Source organism: Labeo rohita, chromosome 4 (assembly GCF_022985175.1).
Source record: "Labeo rohita strain BAU-BD-2019 chromosome 4, IGBB_LRoh.1.0, whole genome shotgun sequence".
Taxonomy (NCBI): Eukaryota; Metazoa; Chordata; class Actinopteri; order Cypriniformes; family Cyprinidae; genus Labeo; species Labeo rohita.
This window is the reverse complement of record NC_066872.1, coordinates 27,080,254-27,102,617: the sequence shown is the minus strand read 5'-3', so window position 1 is coordinate 27,102,617 and position 22,364 is coordinate 27,080,254. Positions and strand designations below refer to the sequence as shown.

The window sequence follows — 22,364 nt, the reverse complement described above, 5'->3', positions numbered from 1 at the left end:
GAAGTGATCAAGTGGACATTGATGTTTGCCAGATACACGGTAGCGGTGTTTGATTCTATTCACAGGAGCTTGCTCTGGTGGACCAGAAAAAGCAGTAGGACGTCCATAGAGATGCTCTCCAGCAGTGAAACAGAGTCAGACTGATGAAGAACAAAGTTATGAACTCAAAGGAGATGTTCCTAGAAAAAAATACTAATGAAACTCTATAGTGTTGTATGTTGCGGTCTTGAGTTTTTGTTCATTTCAAAGTTTTAATTGAAGGCACTGAGGTTTAGAGGTTAAGGAAGAGTCCACCACTGTTGTAACCACACCTGATAGACTGAAGACTGAACTCAACACCTGTTTTTCAGGACTAAACCTGTATTCTACTGGAAGGAAACAATGAAGCAAAGCTGGTTAAGTTTGTAGTAACCCGTTTTGCCTCACAGTTAATCCTAAACTGAGTTGTTTATACCTTAGCAAGTTCTTTTTTTTTATCATTTTATCATTCCATATCCACTGAATGTAGTTTAGCAGTCTGGGAGAACAGCCAAATCATTACCATTAGCACACACATCTTGCAGAATCTGCAAAATGTTAATTATTTTACCAAAATAAGAGGGATTGTACAAAATGCATGCATGCACAAGAGAAAATAATAGATGAATTTATAAAAATTACCCTGTTCAAAAGTTTACACACACTTGATTTTTAATACTGTGTTGTTATCTGAATGATCCACAGCTGTTCTTTAGAAAAAATACTTAAGGTTTCACAAATTCTGTTTTTTCAGCATTTTTGTGTATTTGAACCCTTTCCAATAATGACTATGATTTTGAGATCCATCTTTTCACACTGAGGACAACTGAGGCACTCATATGCAACTATTAAAGAAGAATCAAACGCACACTGATGATTCAGAAGGAAAAATAATGCATTAAGAGCCTGGGGGTGTAAACTTTTGAACAGAATGAAGACGTGTACATTTTTCTTTTTTTGCCTAAAAATCTTTATTTTTTTTCTTTTCATTTAGTACTGCCCTTCAGAAGCTACAGAAGATGCTTACATATTCCCTAGAAGACAAAATAAGTTAAATTTAGCCTGATCTTCAAATTCAAACAGTATTCGTCCTTCTGGCTCTTAATGCATTGTGTTTCCTTCTGAAGCATCAGTGAACATTTGAACCTTCTGTAATAGTTGCATATGAGTCCATTAGTTGTCGTCAGCATCCTAATTTTTATAAACTGAACCAATAGTTCCTTTTTTTGGACTATATGCAAACATCTTTTTATGTCAAATATTTTATTCAGGTCAGTACTAAATAAAAAATAACATGCATTTTATATGATCCCACTTATTTTGGAAAAATAATTAACATTTTGCAGAGACTGCAAGGTGTATGTAAACTTTTGACCTCAACTGTATGTATATTTTACCTACTTTATTTTATTTAATGTCTGTGGTTGGAGCAAATATTCAGTATGTCATATATATGATGCTTTACTTTTTAGTATTAGTTTATCTAATGATAAACCGCACATTATGGTTTCATAAGCTAATGACAATAACTGAGTTTGGTAAGCTTCTACAGTGGTGAATAGGAGACAATAGGATTCACAATAGGATTTCCATAATTTTCCAAAAGAGGAAAAAAGATAGAGATCAATTAACAACCTCACAGCTATTTTTGATTATTTTAAATAATTTAATGCAAAAGTTATATGACTTAAAGAGTAGTGTTATAATGTAGATTACAATAAATTTGTTAAAAAACTTAAATATAAAAAAAAATAGCTGATTTATGATGGGAGTAACTACAGAAACATGCCATCACAGTCTGAAAAAAAAGGTCCATTTAAGTTTTCCTATGTGCAAAGTGTGACTGTATGTGCCAGTGCCCCATATTAGGAACAAAAGTTTTGAATATCATCTATATTGACTATTAAAGTGTTAACATTTCTCTGTAACAGAACTCTCTGGATTCACATGTAAGTTTTTACATGTTTGATATCAATACTCATCTTAATACCTAATTTTAAAACACCGTGTTCTGAGAACAAACTACTGTCGTGCTCAACAAAATGCATTTTTAGAAACTTTCCAGAAAAGACTGAACAGATCTTACTTAGTTTAAGCCTGAGAAAAGAGAAATGCAAAGCATTTTGGATCTCTGAATGTTTTAATAAGCTTAATTTCTTGTGATGAAGGATGCATTTCATTCCCGTGACATGTGAGCTTTTGAATGGTATCAACTATTAATATTATTGTTGAATAATTTATAAACCTATGTAATATGGATGTGATGTGTGTAATTTGACAATCAAATGCTAACTGAAAAATGTTTTTTCATGTGAAAACCGTGGAGGCTGTGCATTATATGGAATCATTAGCAAGATTGTGAATATCGATACATAATTGTAAAGGCCTGTATGAAATTGTATGAAAAATATATCTGCTGAAGCTTGTTATCTTGGCATATGATGATGACTCAAAATTGTGACATGGCTACTAACATGTATTAATATGAATATTTATCAGCTGACAGTTTGAAAATAAATATAGCAGAAAAATGCTGATGCAGTTGCATCTGTTCGCAGACTATCACATGCATGTCCCCAATCTCACATGTAATTACCAATGGCCATCCCAGCCATGGTCATCCTTAAGCCTCACATACACATTGAGCTGGATTAGTCGCAGTTAATATCAATAAGATGGAGTTGGTGGGGCGTGTCTGATCCTAGGCCAGTACAAAAGCCTCCCGAGGGTGCCCACCTCTCTCAGGTCCCAGTGTTGTGTGTCTGTGAGAAGCGAAACGCTCGCCTGCACAGCAGACCAGTTGGGCTTCCTGACAAACTAGCTCCTGTCTTGCTCGCCAAAAAAATCAGTTCTTAATTCAGCGATGGGGAATTCAAACGGCAGCACCGTGGACGACCTGCAGGCCGTTGAAATGCATCTGTGGTATAAGAAGTTCATGACTGAGTGTCCATCTGGTCAGCTCACGCTGCATGAGTTCAAACAGTTCTTCGGGCTCAGAGGTCTGGATCCAGAGGCAAATGCCTACATCGAGCAGATGTTTCGCACATTTGACATGAACAAGGTGAGTGTAAAACAAGTGGATAGTAACTGGCTAAAGATGCCTTTGAAAACTTTCTGCTTTCAAAAGACAGTTTCAGCATAGTTTCAGTTTTTATTAAAATGCTGGTTATAATATGCAGATTTTGAGACGTATTGCATTCTGTTACATCAGTCTTGAAACTGTGTGTTGATGTCAGACTGATTTATGCTGATTCTCATTCTTTTTTTTTTAGAATAAATTATTCCAATTTCTTTCGATAGCAGTCATAGATCAATATATCAGTCTAAAAATTAACCAATGCAACGATTTTGAGCTTATCAGCTTTGGCTGATAGCTAGTATATAGTATATAGCTATCAACCAAAGCTGATAAGCTCAAAATTGTCACATTGGTTAATACTGTTTAAAAGTTTGGGGTCAACATATTTAAAAAAAAAAAAACAACAACAACAAAAAAACTTTAATATATGGTCGCTTTACAATAAGCTTCACTAGTTAACATTAGTTAACTACATTAATTAAAATGAACAAAGAACGAACAATAATTATGCAGCATTTATGAGTTAATATTCATTTCAGCATTTGCTAATGCATTAAAATCACAAGTTGTGTTTGTTAACATTAGTTAATGCACTGTAAACTAACATTAACAATAAAGACTATTTTATTAACTAACATTAACAAAGATTAATAAACAGTGTAATAAATGTATTGTTTATTAATGTTAATTAATACATTAACTAATGTTAACAAATGACACCTTATTGTAGCGTTTCCTAATATTTTTATCCAGCAAGGATGCATTAATTGATCAAAAAGACTGATTTCTATTTCACATAAGTGTTGCTGTTTCTAATCATCAAGGAATCTTGAGAAAAAAGTGTCACAATTTCCACAAAAATATTAAGCAACGCAACTGTTTTCAACATTTATAAGATTTTTATATTTTTTTTTTTAAATCAAAATCTGGACATTAGAATGATTTCCGAAGGATCATGTGACTGAAAACTGGACTAATGGCTGCTGAAAATAACTTTGCATCACAGGAATAAACTGTAAAATATTTTAAATTTAAATTCACATTATTCTAAATGCATTTCATTATATTACTGATTATTATATCTTAAAATAAATGCAATCTTGGTGCACAGTAAGATATTTTAAACCAAACTTTTGAACAGTAGTGTGTATATAAACCCATATTTTCTGATCACTGTACACAGGTCAGCACACGTGAGGTTGTTATTCATTAAATCATATCCGAGCAAAGCTCAGATCATTCTTAACGTGTTGTCTGGCTCTATATTTATCGTGCTATATATGGCACGTCATGTCAGCTTTTATTTACAGTGACTCGTGTTAATACAATGAATAATGAGCTTATCTATGAGATTAAGATTTACAGATTGTTGAGATTGCATTACAGAACCCAATCCCATTCACATGCAGTAACAACTGCTTTATTTCTCAAAGCCAAAACATGTTTTCGTTATTGGGTCCCAGTGAGGTTTTAAGCTTTATGATGCTATCTCGATATAAGCATTTGATACAAGATTCCCAGTATCGTCACCTTAGAATTATAAGGTTCTATCTGACATTTTTCTTTGAAGCTCAATATCTCAAAAGTGCTCAGAATACTGATAGAACATTATAATTCTAAGGCGACGGTATGCATTAAAAATATGCTCAGCTTAATTTTGAGATTTGATAAGTATGTCATTATTGTGTTAAAGTCAATACGCATAATCAAGCTAAATCACTCCACTTCACTTAACTATTGTGCCTCCCTCCTTGATCAGGGAAATTGATAATAGAAAATTAGATAAAAAGACAAACTAAGAAGGAAATGATAACCCAGTTGGTAATAACTGGTGTAAATTAAGCTCTGGCTTCTAATCAGTTAGTGTTTTATACTGTTGTAGGATCTATTTGATAAAGTTTACTATTGTTATTATTTCTGGATGTCAGTTTTCACATTGCTTTCAAACTGCAAATTGTGTAACAGTGGTTATTTTGTTAAATCTGGCATTGTGACATTGACATCTTTATTGTAAATCCTAAATTGTTAAAGTGCATTATTTTAATGGTTTTCGAATCATTTTTGCATTTTGAAATAATCCATGATTACACATTTTCTAATGTATCATATAATTAATTTAGCAAATTCTCAAATTATCAATAAGTGGCACAAATTTGCTCCGATAGTATTGAGGTCTACATTATAGAAATATCTTCTCTCATGTGCATCAAGGCTGCATTTACTTGATCAAAAATACAGAAAAAACAGTAATAATGTGAAATATTATTACAGTTTAAAGTAATAGGTGTCTAGTTTAATATATTTTAAAATAGAATTTATTCCTGTGATGCAAAGCTGAATTTTCAGCATCATTACTTCAGTCTTCAGTGTCACATGATCCTTCAGAAATCATTCTAATATGATGATTTATTACTTTTATTATCAATGTTGGAAACTGCTATGCTGTTTAACATTTTTTTTTTGTACCCTGTGATTCTTTTTTCAGGATTCTTTGATGAATATAAAGTTAAAAAGAACAACATTTATTCAAATCAGAAATCTTTTCTAACAATATAAATCTATGCTATCACTTATTATCAATTTAACACATCCTTGCTGAAAATAAGTATTAATTTCTTAAAAAAAGAAAGAATAAAAACTTACTGATCACAAACTTTTAGATGGTAGTCAATTATATTGTTACAAAAGATATTTATTTTAAAATAAACGCTGTTCTTTATAACTTTTTATTTATTGAAGAATCCTGACGCATCACAGGTTCCAACAAAATATTAAGCAGCACAACTTTTCAACATTAATAATAAATCAGCATATTAGAATAATTTCTGAATGATCATGTGACACTGAAGACTGAAGTAATGATGCTAAAAAAAATATAAATATAAATTTTTTTTTTAATCTTGAAAATCAGATACATCTTTACTAATGTTAAATTTTCACTACTAACACAATATATACCCACATTAACGCCCAAGCATTTCCCATGACCTTTCTCCCCGACACTGACCTAGACAGCTGGAATCAGTCTCACAAAAGAAAGGTGACATTTGGAGGAAAGTATGTTGACCTGAGGATTATGTCTGCAACAAGCGGCTGGTGTCTGTGTCTCAGACGCAGACCTTGGAACTGGCAGTAATCCTCCAGAGGGCACCCTCATCATCCCAATCGTGATCCTGAACACCTCCATCAGCTAAAAAAAAAAGAGAACAAAGACATCCGGCCACTTTAGGATTCATTACATACCTAAAATATCTTAATCTTAAAGGCCATTTCTCTTTCAGCAAACTTACCACATAATCTTTGATTATGAAAATTTTTAAGCTATAAAGCAAACAAACAGATCAGATATAAACAGTATATATGAAGTGTATTGCATCAGTCACAATGATCTCAATTATGTTTCTTTGTCTCTTTTGCAGGATGGTTACATAGATTTCATGGAGTATGTGGCGGCTCTCAGTCTTGTAATGAGAGGCAAGATGGAGCACAAACTGCGCTGGTATTTCAGACTTTATGATGTTGACGGCAACGGCTGCATAGACAGACATGAGCTCCTGAATATTATAAAGGTAGAAAACATAACATTAGTACTGCACTATATAGCTCTGAGAAGAAATGTAAACCCGGTTTCTTTTACGTTAGGCCATTCGTGCCATCAATGGAAGTGAGTCGCAGGAACTGAGCCCTGAGGAGTTTACAAACCGAGTGTTTGATAGGATCGACGTCAATGGAGATGGTGAGTGTAACTGAAATAGGACTCCAATCTTGAGACATATTCAAACTTTTCAAAGCGTATGCTTTGCCTGTTTATAATTGCTAATTGTTCTCCATTCTACAGGGGAGCTGTCACTGGAGGAGTTTGTAGCAGGGGCACGTAGCGATGAAGACTTTATGGAGGTGATGATGAAGAGCTTAGACCTTTCGCACATTGTGGCCATGATCCATAACCGAAGGCACAGCGTCTAAGAGACATGTTCCATATTCATATATGCCACTTATGGTTCTCTTGATCAGAAAACAAGAGCAACACTCACTTATTAAACGATCTAATTCTGAAAGCACTTTAAAGCACAATCACTTCAAACAGAGACTTGAGCTAAAGGGGCCAAGAGATGAAACTGGTGTGGGACATCCCACATCTAATAAACTGACTGTTTTCCAAAAACAACCTTCCTGCTAAGCAGAAAGAGGTTTCTTGGGGAAAGAATCAGTATGATGTGGACGTCCATTTATAGAGATTTATTTTTGTTACTTTATTACTAACAAAACTAACTTTTTTTAAATTTATATTTACGTATTGCTTTATGCCTCAGAGAAAGACTTTTATAAATATTTGCCATCTTTAAGGTTCCTAATATTGTTTTGGGAGTCTCCTACAATAGATTTACAAGCGTGCAAGCTCAAAAAACGCTTTTGTTTTCTCAAAATATGCATTTAAAATCAATTTTCCCAGCAATTCTCAAACGATTCGTTTGAAGCAGTTCAAAGATTCAGTCTCTAAACGACTCCTTTCCGTGAGCCTACTGTGGTCTGATTGGTCAGATGACCCAGTCTGTTGTGACTGGTCTACGTGTCAGAAACGATACGGCCATTGTCATAGTTTGATAGAAAATATCAAACCTAAATATCTATTATTTTTCATACTTAAAGGTTGTAATTCAGTGGAGCCAGCTCATTCAAATAAACTGGGTACACAGTCATTTTTCAAGAGCAAGCATTTTTGTGAATCCCATGTTGAACTCCTGAGATTAGAGAAGCAGTCGTCAGTAAAATGATGGATTTGTGGGCGGGGGCAAATTGTTTGTGGCCTACCAATGTAGAACATAGGCGGGAATTATGCAAATATCACGGAAGTGGGATTCGAATTACTAACGACTTGTTCAGGCTGTAGAGTCAATTCTTTATTTTGAGAGACAATAACTTTATTTATCGTGCACTTTTGACTTACGTTCTTATAGCTACATTGTACACTGCATGAAAAGCAATACCGGATATGGCATAATAGGGGCAATTTAAGTGGTTAAACACATTTGTTCAAAAGTTTGGGGCCCTCAAGCCTGCATACCTGGATAAATATAAATACATTAAAAACAGTAATATTGTATTGTGAAATACTATTGCAATTTATAATAACTGTTTTCTGTTTGAATATATTTTAAAATGTAACTTATTCCTGTTATGTCAAAACTGAATTTTCAGCAACCGTTACTTCAGGCTCCTTTTGAAACCTTTTGTAACAATTGAAAAGTCTTAACTGTAACTTTGGATTAATTTAATGTGTCCTTGCAAAATAAATAAATAAATAACCTTTTGACCAACAGTGTTTGTCCAACTTTTTAAAAAATATTTTAATTAATCAAATGGAAGGTGTATATTTTTGCTACTGTAAACGATCACCATTTTTAGGAATTTCACCTTTTTTAACAGCATTTTAAATGATTCTCCAGTCTGATTTAGTGACTTGGTTAAAGCAGCACTATGTAACTTTTTCTGTTTTACAAAATTTACAAATTTACAAAATGTATATAATGAGCGAGTACATCATACATTCATCTTCCAAACCACGTTTTTGTCTTATCCTGAATCACTATGGTACACTTATAATAAGTGCTTACACTGCCCTCCAAAAGTTTGGAAACACCCCTGGCAAAGTGTGGTTTTGGACGATATCAGCATAAATCCTTATCATTTTTTGGTGCAAATACATTAAAGTAACCTGACATTATCATTGAAGACCAGCAATAATAATTCTCATTTTGACTACATAATAATGGCAACATATACATGTCAAAGTCAGACATGCCCCTTTGCCAGCTGTGATGCCTGGTTACTGGTTTAAGCTTGGCACAGGTTTTTAAAACATTTTTGGGTCAGCACACTATAATACCTTCAACAATTGATTGCCAATTAAATTTAGAATATAATGAATTTAGGCCCAGATTATGCAGAGCTGTAATAGCTGCTAATGGTGGTTATTGTGATGAATCGAAAATGTACGTTTTTTCTATGTATAAACTGTTTATGTAATAAAATATGTTTTCGTAGTTTGTGTTGTCCCTTTTCAGTGCAAAATTAAAAAGGATTCATGCCAATATTGTCCAAAACGCCACTTTTCTAGGGCGTTTCCAAATTTTGGGGAGCAGTGTATATTTGGACTATTGTAGCCTGGTTGGGTCGTCCTCACCGCTGCGGAGTAACACATACCTGTGTGAATCGCCATAGACATAGCACTGTGTCTACACTGGACGCGAGCGGCACGGCGTGAAAAAATACAATAGTAGTACAAAATACCATTAAATTTATTAGAAGTAGCTCTTTCGCAGGATGTGTACGGTTCTGTTTACTGCCAAAAGTTACATAGTGTTGCTTTAATATAAGGTTGATAAAAAAAAAAGACTTAAATGGCTGAGTTTAAATAATTACAAGAATACACATCTGTTAAAACAGTCTTCGATTAAGCATTCCACTGCGTGTCAAACTCAAGGTGTCAGGTCATGTTTACTTCTTTATAGATATTTGCATACTATATTTATTACTATTGCATGTTATGTTATGCATTTGCATAGACAAGTGTGCCTTCTGTTGGACTACAGGACTTACTTGTAGCTTCTTAATGAACTGCTTGTGCTTCCATTTGAACATTAAAACATAATTGACACTGGTGTAAGTTCATGCTTGTATTAATTAACCGCCGACACCAAAATGACCCTTTGCCCTTGTGTCTGTAGCCCCCGTCTTCTATTAAAACTACGTCAGCGTGTGAGAACACATGAGTCACATTTGGAGCCGTTTTAACTGTGGTCCCTCAGTTTCTATGACAACCCCAATCTATTACCATGGAGACCTTGTGAGTCAGACGCAGCATCGGTAACCTCTGAAAAGCTGAATTAACAGACCGCAATACTATAAAGCCAAATTACAATTAATCACTTACACGCCACTGCACACAGTTCCTTTCTCCCTGATCCTCATTTAGTCGTCTTTCTGGGTTGTGTTTGTCTGCGTCTGAAAGGGTGATTGGTATTCATGCCAGCTTTGCCATCTTGTTGCAAAAGGATAAGGAGGTCAGTCCTCTGAGCTGAGCTACTCTTCTACAAAGGATCTAAATAACACAAAACATATTTGTAATATAGATATCTCACTCGTTTAAATGTGGTTGAAGGAACTGTGGTATTACCATGAAGCCTGGGAGAGTTTATGCCAGACATGAGCCATCTTGCTGCAAAAACACTGCATGAACATCTGCACATGGGAATAAAGCCTAATACACATAAATGAATTATTATTTAGTACAGAGAGTTAGTAGTAAAGCTTGTTTAAAGGGCTAGTTCACTTCCAGAATTACAATTTCCTGATAATGTACTTACCACCATGACATCCAAGTTCATGTCTTTCTTTCTTCAGTCGAAAAGAAATGAAGGTTTTTGAGGAAAACACTCCAGGATTTTTCTCCATATAATGGATTTTAATGAGGATCCATAGGTTCAAATTGCAGTTTCAATGCAGCTTCAAAGAGCTCTACATGATACCAGGTGAGGAATAAGGGTCTTGTCAAGTGAAACGATCTGCAATTTTCTTAAAATATATATACATATATAGACTTTTCAACTGAATGCTGCACTATGCATGCGTTTCTCATGTTGGAAAGTTTGCATGCGATTATAGTTCTTTGTCTATGTACTATGTACTGTAGGGCAAAAACTCCATCTCATTTTTTACTCCAACTTTAAAATTGTCCAACATTGTTGTTTTACCTTTTTTTGGGCGTTTGACTTTCTTTGCACATTCCTTTTGTAAACACTGGGATGGAACTTCCGCCTATGTCACACATGACCTTTCCAACGTGATTATGTAATGTGTGAAGTTGAGCTAGTGCAAGACATGCATTTGTGGTTAAAAAGTTTATAACTTTTTGTTTTATATAAAACGACAAATCGTTTCACTAGATAAGACACTTATTCCTCGGCTGGGATTGTGTAGAGATCTTTGAAGCTGCATTGAAACTGCAATTTGGATTTCAACCTGTTGATCCCCATTGAAGTCCACTATATAGAGAAAATGTTGTTCTTTGGAACTTTCTATTTATCAGTGAGCAATGGCTGCTAAATAAACCAGTTTCACTAAAAACTAATAATACAGTATGAAAAGTAAACAGGACCCATTATTATAACAAACTATACAGTATTTATTAGACCAATATTAAGCTGTGTCACACATTAACACACCAAACCCATCAAAACTCCCTTTGAGTCTCTTGTATAAACTGTGAGTATTTTCCCATGGTGACATGTGACTGGACTAATAAATGCAGGAAGCTCCTGTAACATCATTTATTGTGCAGTCCTTTCACATCCATATTTCCAAGTAATGTTTTGTCCGATTGGATGCCTGCTTCATATCCACCGCAAGATGATCACAGGAAGTCGTACAGATACTTCACCACATCGAAGCCTACGGTTCTAGAATGAAAAACACATGAACAGTCAACAAGCTAGACTAGCACACAACCAAACTATAATGTGTTCTCACTACACATCATCAATCAGCCATATTGGCAGCACGGAACGTAAACATAAACAATACCACTGAACCGAAAGAAACTTGCATATTGTGCTGATTATCACTGCTGAAAAAGGTCAATTAGTGTCATGTTTTGGGCTGTATTAATTGGTCAGACCAGGAACAACATTTGGAGTACTACAGACTGCCAAAAGTTAAAACAAATCAAAAAGAAGAGTGGAAAAAACTGTCTGAAGAACAAAAGCCGTTTATAGTTGGCCAACCTGAAGTAGGATTTCCAGGGCAAGAATCTTGCCAACATTCGTGTTTGTTTTTATCATTTCTGGTGAGGGAGATGCAATATTAGGCTAATATCTTAGGTTGGGTATCATTAGAATATTATCAATTCCAATTCCGCTTATCGATTCCGATTCTTTTCAATTTCCAGTTTTGATTCCAATGTGAATAAAAGATGATATCAAGCATATTTATTCTGTTTCTTTTTTTGCTAAACATTTAGTTGCAGCTGAATACCATGAACAAAAATCAACAGGCTACATAAAAACACTCACTTAAGAGCTGTTTGCAAAATAGAGCTGTGTGATTCTGGATAAATTGGGTTGTTGTTGTTGTTTTTTTAAATGGAAGTTGTGGTTCTCTTATGATTCTGAAGAAAAAAAACATTAGACCAACAAAACAAAATCACATGTAGGCCTAATTTAAAATTGAATATAATGATTCAGTGATTCACTCAAGATTTACTTGGTTCATTACTGGATGAATCAGTGTTTTTGAATGAATGATCAAAGACAAATACATTATTAACAGCCCCCTTTCACCATCTACTGGCATAACGTAATCGATAAATCTTTAACATTATTTGAAAGGTCAAATTAACTTTCAAAAGGATGATTACCAGAGTTTATATCCAGACTATGAACATTTATCACAGCACTTTTGTAATTATTTGAATGTTTGTAACATGGAAATAATGAAGCGTGTGGTTGAAAAGACTGTGAAACCATTTCATTCATATACATGACAGTGGCTCTCTTTAGGTCAGCAGCAGCACGAACGCAGATTTGAATGTTCAAATCACACTAGTATGATTGTTCGCTGCACGGAAGAAAGGTTAAGAGAAATCAAACAGATGAATCAGTGTAATTTAGAAACAGAATCACATTGGTATTTGAATCGTGTTTGTGATCTTTAACAATCTGTTAAATTAAATTGCTTTGTTATATTGGTGGCGACGCATCTATTGCAACATGTTCAGCTTATCACAAATATTACAGGCTACTTTGCTTTTTCGACTTCTGATCACAAGTGTAGCCATACTTTCGAGCACATAGATTAGCGAGCAAAGTCCTGGCAGATCGCTACGTCGGCTCCTCAAAGATGAAAAAAAAGAACCGCATATAGGAATCGATAGGCGGAATCGAAATTTTAATTTTACAAGAAGAATCCGATTCCTGACCTCAAGTACCCGATTCTGGAATTGGAATCGATTTTCGATACTCAACCCTCCTAATATCTTAATTAATACTGCTTGTACGTATCTTTACCACCTATTAACTTTAGTACAGGTACAGAAGATGCAAGTTGCTACCAGGTGTAAACAGTGATCTTTCTTGCCTGACCTTGTGATTGATCAAGAACAGGTCTGACAATGTGACACACCTGGAGATTGCAATAATGAAGTCCAGTGAAACTGCACATTTGTATTTGGGTGAGTCCAGCTGATCATCATGCCCCACCTGAGAGAGAAGCTGCAGAGTAACTAGAGACGAAATCTGTAAGACAGAATGCAAACAATATATATATTTTTTTCAATTATAATATTTATTTAACAAAATGACATAATATTTGGTGTAAGTTCAATGGGTTATTCAAGCTTTCTGGGCTTCCAATTTGTGTTCCAAAGGAAACTATTAGAAAAGTTATTAAAACGTAAATGTCACAATGAGTCACACAGGCAGTTAACCTTAGGAAAACAAATAAGGTTATTATGTTTGCTTTCAAACAAGTTTTAAATTACACAACCACTTATAAACAGCAATATCTAACGTATGAAATATTTTACAGCACACAAAAAAAATATTCTTTAAGATTCAACATGTTATATATTTTTAAAGTCACAATTTTAAATGGATAATTAGGTTAATTAAAACACACTGCTAATTTATCTAGGAAAATTACAGCATTTTGATCACTTATTAAAAAATACAAAAAGATGAAACACTGCCACCCAGTGTCCAAAATGACTCCAAGAGTTGCTTGTGCTGCCACACTGTACATTAATCATTTCTTATTACCTTGAATTAGCTAATTAATGAATGGCATGGTCTGTTATTATCTGACACATAATTATTTGCCAAACCTCATCATTTGATCAATTCAATCACCTGTGAGAAGATACTGGCTGTAGGTGCAACTCTGCTATCAACCACACTGTAGAATATGGCCAACAGTCTGTCGAGAGGAAAAGGCTTCGGTCCCAACAGATGGTTACTAGTCTGCAGCAAAAAGACAAAATTGGAGAGAAAAAAAAAGATAGATGATGTTAATAAACCTGCAGGAGGAACAGTGATGAACATTAAGCAACAGAAGCAACTTCTCACCTTCTCATGTTTCTTCAAGAAATTAGTTTTTCTTATTTTCCCGTGACTCTGAAGCAAAGACAAGCCTTTTTGAGTGATCATATTATTCATAAAGATGCATTTATGATTCGATAAGATCTCATAGGGGCTAAAAAAAAGTGTGTGGAAAATAAAGAGAAGATCAGAATGCTCTAATTCACCTTGAGGAAGAAGCGGCGGTCGGTGCGAGCAGGGTTAAATGACGCAAGGTACGCAGCAATCAGCAGAAATTTGGAGTAATACGGCAGCTCTATGTGAGCATGTGCTGATAAACCTACAAGAAGAGAAAAAAAATCTTACTGGCTAATATTTGCAAAGAAAATAGCTTTCCAGTGGTAGAGACAAAGACACAGATTAAAACAAAGTTAAAAACAGATTCTGTTTGCTATTATCCAAATGTTTTTTTTATATATAAATTAAGAAATGTATAAGTAGATGTATATCTATTTCAAAAAACCTGCAGTAACAACATTACAGTTTAATTTTTAATTTTAGTTAATGCTTTAAGTATTATGGAGTATCAATTAACTGATTATCACTCCAGTGAAAAAGTACACTTTAGCATACTTTATTGTAATTACTTATTACAGAAATAATATACTTTGCATATACTATGAATGTACATTCAATGTGATGCTCATTTGCATTATTTAAAATTTAATTAAAATGTATAATAGTTCAAATTCATTTCAAATGCAACTTTAAAGTGCTTTTTGACCCACCTAAGTAGGACATAAGTATATCTCTACATAGAATTTTATAATTCTACTGTCTTTGAAATACGGGAAAGTGTATTGCAGAACTGACAAGCATCAACGCTACAACTAAATATACTTTAGTGTCATTTCTATTAAAATCTGTATGAAATGTACTTAAATATATTTGTAAAGATGAAAATGAATAGAATAATATGACAGTTATTATAAGTATTATTTATTAGTTATTTTAAGTTAGTATCATTTTACTATTTGGCAATGTCCTTTTTATCATTTTACAGTATTACAAAGTGCACTTTAAGAGTATTTAAGTGTAATTAAGTGTAATAAAACAAAAAAGTACTTATTACATTATCAGCAAATAAAGTTTTTTTTACATACCGTTAAGTTTTGAGATACAATTAAGCACTTATTTTTCATAAGAGTAGGGTTGTTCAAATCCCTAACCTTTAGTATTATAATATTAACAACAATGATGATGATACTGGCCTTAACAAACACACCACTGTCAAATTATTGTGATATATGACTCATCTGGGCAGCCCATCAGCTAATGTGTGGTCAGAGGGATGATATAAGTAGAAAACTTGGCAGTCTATCCTTGAAAAGCACTGGACCCAATTTTTAGCAGCTCTATGCAATGCCAGCAGATGGTCTGTGAGGGCATAACTGGGGCCTCTGCTGGCCTGTCTGAGCATGCAGAGTGTGTGTGTCTGTCTGTGTACCTCTGAGGGTCGTGGCCTCCTTCTCGTCCATCTGCTGCTGCTCCCATTGCATGCTGAAATCAGTAGACCAAAACACACAAACGCTCAGTGACTGATGTGACACACAACTTAAGCACAATCTCAAACGTGGGCACTCTTCAGAAATCACACAGCACTAACCTGGACACCTCTCTGAGGTAAACCGTCTGCATGGCTCGCTGCAGATGGGGCTCAATGTTTTTCCATAACTTGTGAATATCACTCTCTCTGGCTGAATGAAGCAAGAAAAGATTAGTTTCATCACTGCTATACTGAAAGAAGGAGCTTAATATATTTAAAGTGACAGGTCGCTCAAAAATTGTCAAGGCTTCACATTTGGTGTGTCTAGGGATCTATGTTTCCACGATGCATAAAACGTGAACGGAAAATAAAAATGGAATTTACTGTATAACACAGAACATCACAGAATTTGTCAAAGTTTGGATGAATTAATCAAAAGTAGGTCATAACACCTTAATCAAATCGCAATGTGTACTAGTATCTGTAAATATTAAGAAGCAAAAATATCATTTAAATATGAATCCTGCGTGTTCTGCTTGTCTCCGTTTGAATGAATGACACAGACGTGCGGTTTTGTTTACTATACACATACTGAATCGCTTGTGATGCTTGTAGTGTTTTCAGCGTTTTCGTTTTCACTAAATGAGGACATAAATACATGAACATCCCAAGAACTGCTCTGAGAGTCACTTCATGAACGCTTTACCGTTTTATTTGAGTAAAACTAGCATCATATCATATAAACACAGAAATGTAAAGGTATTCTCAACAACCCATCAAGTCCATGAAGACATTGTGCCAAAATATATTACTATTGTTTAGTAGAATGTACATACTACTACTACTACTACTAATACTACTACTAAAATAAAAAAAAAAAACACTAAATTTTTAAGGAAAAACCACACAAAATTTCAGTTTTAACAGTCATAACAGTTTTCATTTTAATAGTAAATCCCCTTTGTTTGCCAAAAAAAAGTTGGTTTAATTCTCAATAATTAACAGATAAATGAAAATAATGTTTTATGCCTTCATTTGATAAACAGAAATTTTTAATACAACACAAAATTCCTGAGGAGGAAAAAAGAATTCACAAGGCAATTTTTGTTAAAACGTTAAGAAATTGAAAGATGTTTCATGATTTTAATTAATTAGACATGCTGTATGATTAACATAATATAATTTAACTATTAAAAAGAAGAAGAAAACTTTTAAATGAAAAAAACGGAATTTGGAAAAAAATAAAACGGAATTTGGGAAAAAATCAAACGGATTTCATAGGGTCCCTCACACAAAATGGCATTTGGGTCAGGAAATCTGATGGACTACTTTAAAGGAACAGTTTAGCCCAAAAAATTAAATTAGCTGAAAATGTATTTACCCTTCCAAGACATAAATTAATTTGTTTCCTCATCAGAACCGATACAGAGAAATGTAGCATTACGTTGCTTCCTCACCAATTGGTCCTCTGCAGTGAATGGGTGCCATCAGAACGATAGTCCAAACAGCTGATAAAAACATCACAATAATCCACAAGTAATCCACACATCTCCAGTGGCCAGTTGCATAAAAGGTAAAGACTAGTCTTAAAAGTTAGTCAGCTAATTTTTTCTTTAAGATTGCACATGTTTTTTTGAATTCAGTTACATAAAAATGTAGATTAGTCTAAGCTGAATCCAGAAAATAAGACTGATTAAGACACTGTCTTAACACAGAGGCTACGTTTATGCAACTGGCCCAGTTCATCAATTAAAGTCTTGTGAAGTGAAAGACTGTGGGTTTGTAATAAACAAATCCATCATGTTTTATCTTCAATTCTGATGCGAGATGACAACAGGGGAGAGACTTTGTCATTGGAACAAGAGTTACATTTACACTTAAATCAAATCGCAATGTGTACTAGTATCTGTAAATATTAAGAAGCAAAAATATCATTTAAATATGAATCCTGCGTGTTCTGCTTGTCTCCGTTTGAATGAATGACACAGACGTGCGGTTTCGTTTTATTTTTATTATTATTATGCATTATTATTATTATTATTATGTATTATGAACTGGTATTTTAACCAGAAGTTAAAATGCCTTACTGCTGCATTTGTTTCTTAAATAACACCTTCTGACCTCACAAGATGCTAGTTGGACTGGTGTAAGGTCAATTACTTGTGGATTATTGTGACATTTTTATCAGCTGTTTGGATTCTCATTCTGACAGCACCCATTCACTGCAGTGGATCAAACTGGTGAGCAACTGATGTAATGCTAAATTTCTCCAAATACGTTCTAGTGTAGAAACAAACGCTTCAATTTATCAGGTACATTTTAAGCAAAATTACAATTTTGGGTGAACTAACGGACCTCTTTGTTCAACATAAAAAGAAAAATACAGATTTCAGACAGCATGAGGGTAAACAGATTATAGAATTTACATTTCTGGTTATACTATGTCTAAATGTAAGTATCACTCAGATGTGTATGAATATTTTACCTTCTCCTTTCTCCAGGGGTTCACAGAACTTTGCGAAATTCAGGACAGCCTGTTAAAATTAAATTTTAAACAGTATATTTTAGTATATGTAGCATTTTAGCAACACTTAAAATATTGTGTCATTTTGCACAATGAAAAAACACTTTTTACTGGTGCATGAGCATCTGCTACATCATAAAAAACAGCTACAAAATAACTGCTGTTTGTTCCTGTAGACTTAAATAGTTTAAAGGCAAGTATGATCTCACCAGGTGCCTGAGCTCTCTTAGATCTCTGCATACTGAGAAGAAGACCCCCAGCAGGATGTTTATGTAGGAAGCGTAGAGCTCAGGAGTGTAGGATGGGTGATGATCCTGAGACAGAATCTGCACGAGCTCCGCTGAGGGACCAGAAAAAAAGGATCATGCATGCATTCAAATATCCCAGACCCCTTTTGACCCGGGATTAACGCTCACCTCAGGTGAGAGCCTCTTATTTTGTGATTGTGTTATTGTATGTTCAAAAAGCACAAAAACACTTTAAAAAGCCTAAAAGTGATGACAAATGCACTGGAATTTTAATCTCATCACAAATGTGACGCTTCCAGCAGAATAATCATTGTTATATAAAACAGGGATATTGGGATATTGACAAATTACATGACCTCACTGGTCAGTTTGTGCTGCAATTATATAATAAATAAAAAGCTCTTTATTTTCCCCTCTTACCTTTACTGTAGTCTGGAAAATTAAAAAGCAGAGGTTCGAAGCAGCCGGTGTTGGGCCGAAACTTTTCCCACACAATTTCGCTGAGCAAGATGACCGTCACATTATCATTTACCTGCCAAAGGGTGTGAAAATGTTCAGTTAAATCTATAGACAGCTCTTCTCCAATGTACAACAATGTCTATTAACAAGTAAAGTCTCCATAAAAGTCTCAAGTCTCCACCAGAGGTCAGATAAAGAAGAATAAAGATGAGAGATTTTGCTTATCAGACATCAGACCATATAAAGGGCAGGTATTCTATCTGATGCAGTGAAAAATTAGTTAAACTGAGCACATACCAGTTCCTGTAGGCGCAGAAGAGCAGGAAGAAGGCTGAAATCCATATCTCTCATGCGTTCAGCTCTGTCCAGAATCTACCGGAACATTATGTCACATAACCTTATGTCACATTAATGCACATCTTTTATAAATGCCTAAAGGCACAGACATAATGCAATATTATACAACATATAATATATACCACAGAACCAATCATACAGGGTCATTTGTTTTTAATTTACATATCATTTTGAGATTTATACATCATCTGAAAGCTGAAAAACAAGTTTTCCATTGTTGTTAGGATAGGACAATATTTGGCCGAGATACAACTAATTGAAAATCTGGAATCTGAGGGTGCAAAAAAATCTAAATATTGAGAAAATCCCAGTTCTTAGCAATGCATATTACTAATCAAAAGTTAAGTTTTGATATATTTAAAGTAGGAAATTTACAAAATATCTTCATGGAACATGATCTTTACTTAATATCCTAATGATTTCTGGCAAAAAAAAGAAAAATCTCTAATTTTGACCCGTAAAATGTATTGTTGACTATTGCTACAAATATACCCGTGCTACTTATGACTGGTTTTGTGGTCCAGGGTCACATATAAACTCACTATATAGCGTGTTTGAGAGGCAGGTGAGTTGGAGCTCATCTGTTTGTACAGCCGCACAAAATCTGACAGAGATGGGCAACGGGGAAGCAATGCTGCAGCATCAGGCCCAAAAAAGGCAGACAACACCTGGTAAAAGAGATGCCCACTGGACACACACTCTACACAGTCCACTGATGCATGGGGGAGCTGAAACACACACACAAACAAAACAACAGTCAATGTCTTTGACTTATTTCACATTTAGTACACACTTTTGCTCAAAGCAACTTTCAATACACTTATTATAGTAATAATTCTTCTGAAGAAACCTGAATTCAAGCTGGAACCTTTACTTACAAACAACTTACAAGCAACTAGCCTGGAATGCGCTACAAGACTTTTAAAACTCTAGGCATCATGCACTTGCCTACTTTGTAAATAGTTACAGAGAAAACACTACATACACTACATGACTAAAGATTCACACACTACCAGACTTACAAGTTGTTCCGAACTCATGCACAAACGTGCTTCATTTCTAGAAGTCATAAGACAAATGAAAATAAATGTTTAATACATGTTTAATAATATGTGTTTGATTTCCTCAGACTGGACAGATTCATAGTCTGGAGCTAAAAAAACAATCTGCGCCTATCATTCAGTATGAAACTTTCAGTGAAACCTGTCTAAATGAACAAAATTTGCAGAGTGGTTCTGACTTTCAGCAACTAGTGTTGACCCCTTTAAACTCTAAATTGGGGCAAAGTTGTGTAGAGTATTCCATAAATGAACACTTTTAAAGGTTTTATAAACAACACCTTTCCATATACTCATGACTTACCTCCAGATCTTTCATGATGGAGAGCACCACATGACTCTTTCCTGTTGCTCTGTGGCCATAAATGAAGATTGAAGGATAACTGTATTGATCTGGCTGTTAACAGATAGAGAAACCAAAGTTCACATTAACAACAGACATTTTTAATACATAATATTTTTTGAACAGTAGGATTTATAATGTTTTTAAAGGAGTTTCTTGTGCTCACCAAGCCTGCATTTATTTGATCCAAAGTACCACAAAAACAGTAAAAATTTGAAATATTTTTACTATTTAAAATAACTGTTTTCTATTTAAATATATTTTAAAATGTAATTTATTCCTGTGATTTCAAAACTGAATTTTTAGCATCATTACTCCATGATGATCCTTCAAAAATCATTTTAATTTTCTGATCTGCTGCTCAGAAAAACATTTATTATTATTATTTCCAGCTAAGTAGATTTTTTTCAAGTTGCTTTGATAAGTAGAAAGTTCAGAAGTACAGCATTTATCTGAAATAGAAATCTTTTGTAACACTATAAATGTCTTTATCATCACTTTCGAGTTATTTAAAGCATCCTTGCTAAATAAAAGTATTAATTTCTAAAATTTCTTTCCTCACAAAATTCAAACTAAAAATACATACTGACTCCAAGCTTTTGAATGGTATTATGTATAAGTGTATAATGTTACAAAAGCTTTTTATTTCAGATAAATGCTTATCTTTGGATCTTTCTATTCATCAGAGGATCCTGAAAACAAAATGCACTTAACTGTTTTAAATATTAATAATACTACTAATAATAAATATTTCTTGAACAGGAAATCAGCATATTAGAATGATTTCTGAAGGATCATGTGACACTGAAGACTGGAGTAATGATGCTGAAAACTTGGCCTGCAATATCAGTCTCACAATATCACGCAAATTTGGAAGATGCTTCTTTTTAGTAGTCCATATACAGTGGTGCCCATAATTTAAATGTATTTTTTTATTGAATAATAAGTACATAAACAATATAACCATGTACCTATCTTTTAAATAAAAAATAAATATAACTAAATAAATAAAATAAAAACAAATAGATTCAAATAGAATAAAAACAGAGATATTTAACTCACCTGTCCCATGAGTGACAGCAGTGACGTCAGCTGTGTCTCTCTGCATGGCAGCCTGTCAGCCAAAGAGCGCAGTGTGTCCTCAGGATAACCGGGACACTGCAGTGTTACAGACATTCTCTGACCATAATAAAACATATGTATTAGGGTAATGTTAAAAAAACAACTGCGTTGTAGTTTTTAGCTACAGAAACGGTTCAAAAGCGAAACGTGCTTGTAACGTAACGACGCACAACGCATGGGTCTTTAAACTTGATGCATAAACATATGCACGAACACATTGTGAATAATATTTACATGTTCAAAACCACAAACCGCTTCCTTAAACGTCACTTTCCAAAAGAAACTGTTCAAAACAAGTATTATAAATACCTATTCTTTAGCAGATGTTTATCATGAGAAGCAAATGGTTTTATTTTGTCAGCTTTTGAGGTATAGAGCTCCTTCCCCGCAGCATAAACTTCACATCAGTTTCCCGCGCGGTTCGCGAATGGCGTCACAAGATCTGCGTCACTTCCCTACACGGCACTGGGATTTGTAGTTCTTAGCGTTTTAAATCCCAACACTCTCGAATTTAATTTTTAAACGTTTAAAACCTAGA

At 34.2% G+C, this 22,364-nt stretch overlaps 2 protein-coding genes across 2 annotated transcripts; one reads left to right on the top strand and one right to left on the bottom strand.

Annotated features, from left to right (window-relative positions):
* The first annotated feature begins 2,785 nt into the window (after nucleotides 1-2,785).
* On the top strand, nucleotides 2,786-8,337 carry guca1a (guanylate cyclase activator 1A). Its single transcript, XM_051107605.1, has 4 exons — nucleotides 2,786-3,079; nucleotides 6,517-6,666; nucleotides 6,740-6,833; nucleotides 6,936-8,337. Exons 1-4 carry the CDS (start codon nucleotides 2,882-2,884, stop codon nucleotides 7,061-7,063), a joined length of 570 nt encoding a protein of 189 aa, XP_050963562.1. The 5' UTR covers nucleotides 2,786-2,881; the 3' UTR covers nucleotides 7,064-8,337.
* A 2,872-nt stretch (nucleotides 8,338-11,209) lies between these two features.
* Nucleotides 11,210-22,285, bottom strand: orc5 (origin recognition complex, subunit 5). Its single transcript, XM_051107603.1, has 15 exons — nucleotides 22,136-22,285; nucleotides 21,767-21,883; nucleotides 20,666-20,758; nucleotides 19,846-20,031; nucleotides 19,244-19,318; nucleotides 18,908-19,019; nucleotides 18,449-18,579; nucleotides 18,201-18,249; nucleotides 15,836-15,926; nucleotides 15,677-15,729; nucleotides 14,397-14,509; nucleotides 14,218-14,265; nucleotides 14,002-14,112; nucleotides 13,277-13,389; nucleotides 11,210-11,556 (listed from the first exon to the last, which is right to left on the bottom strand). Exons 2-15 carry the CDS (start codon nucleotides 21,878-21,880, stop codon nucleotides 11,511-11,513), a joined length of 1,335 nt encoding a protein of 444 aa, XP_050963560.1. The 5' UTR covers nucleotides 21,881-21,883; nucleotides 22,136-22,285; the 3' UTR covers nucleotides 11,210-11,510.
* Between the last annotated feature and the right edge of the window lie 79 nt (nucleotides 22,286-22,364).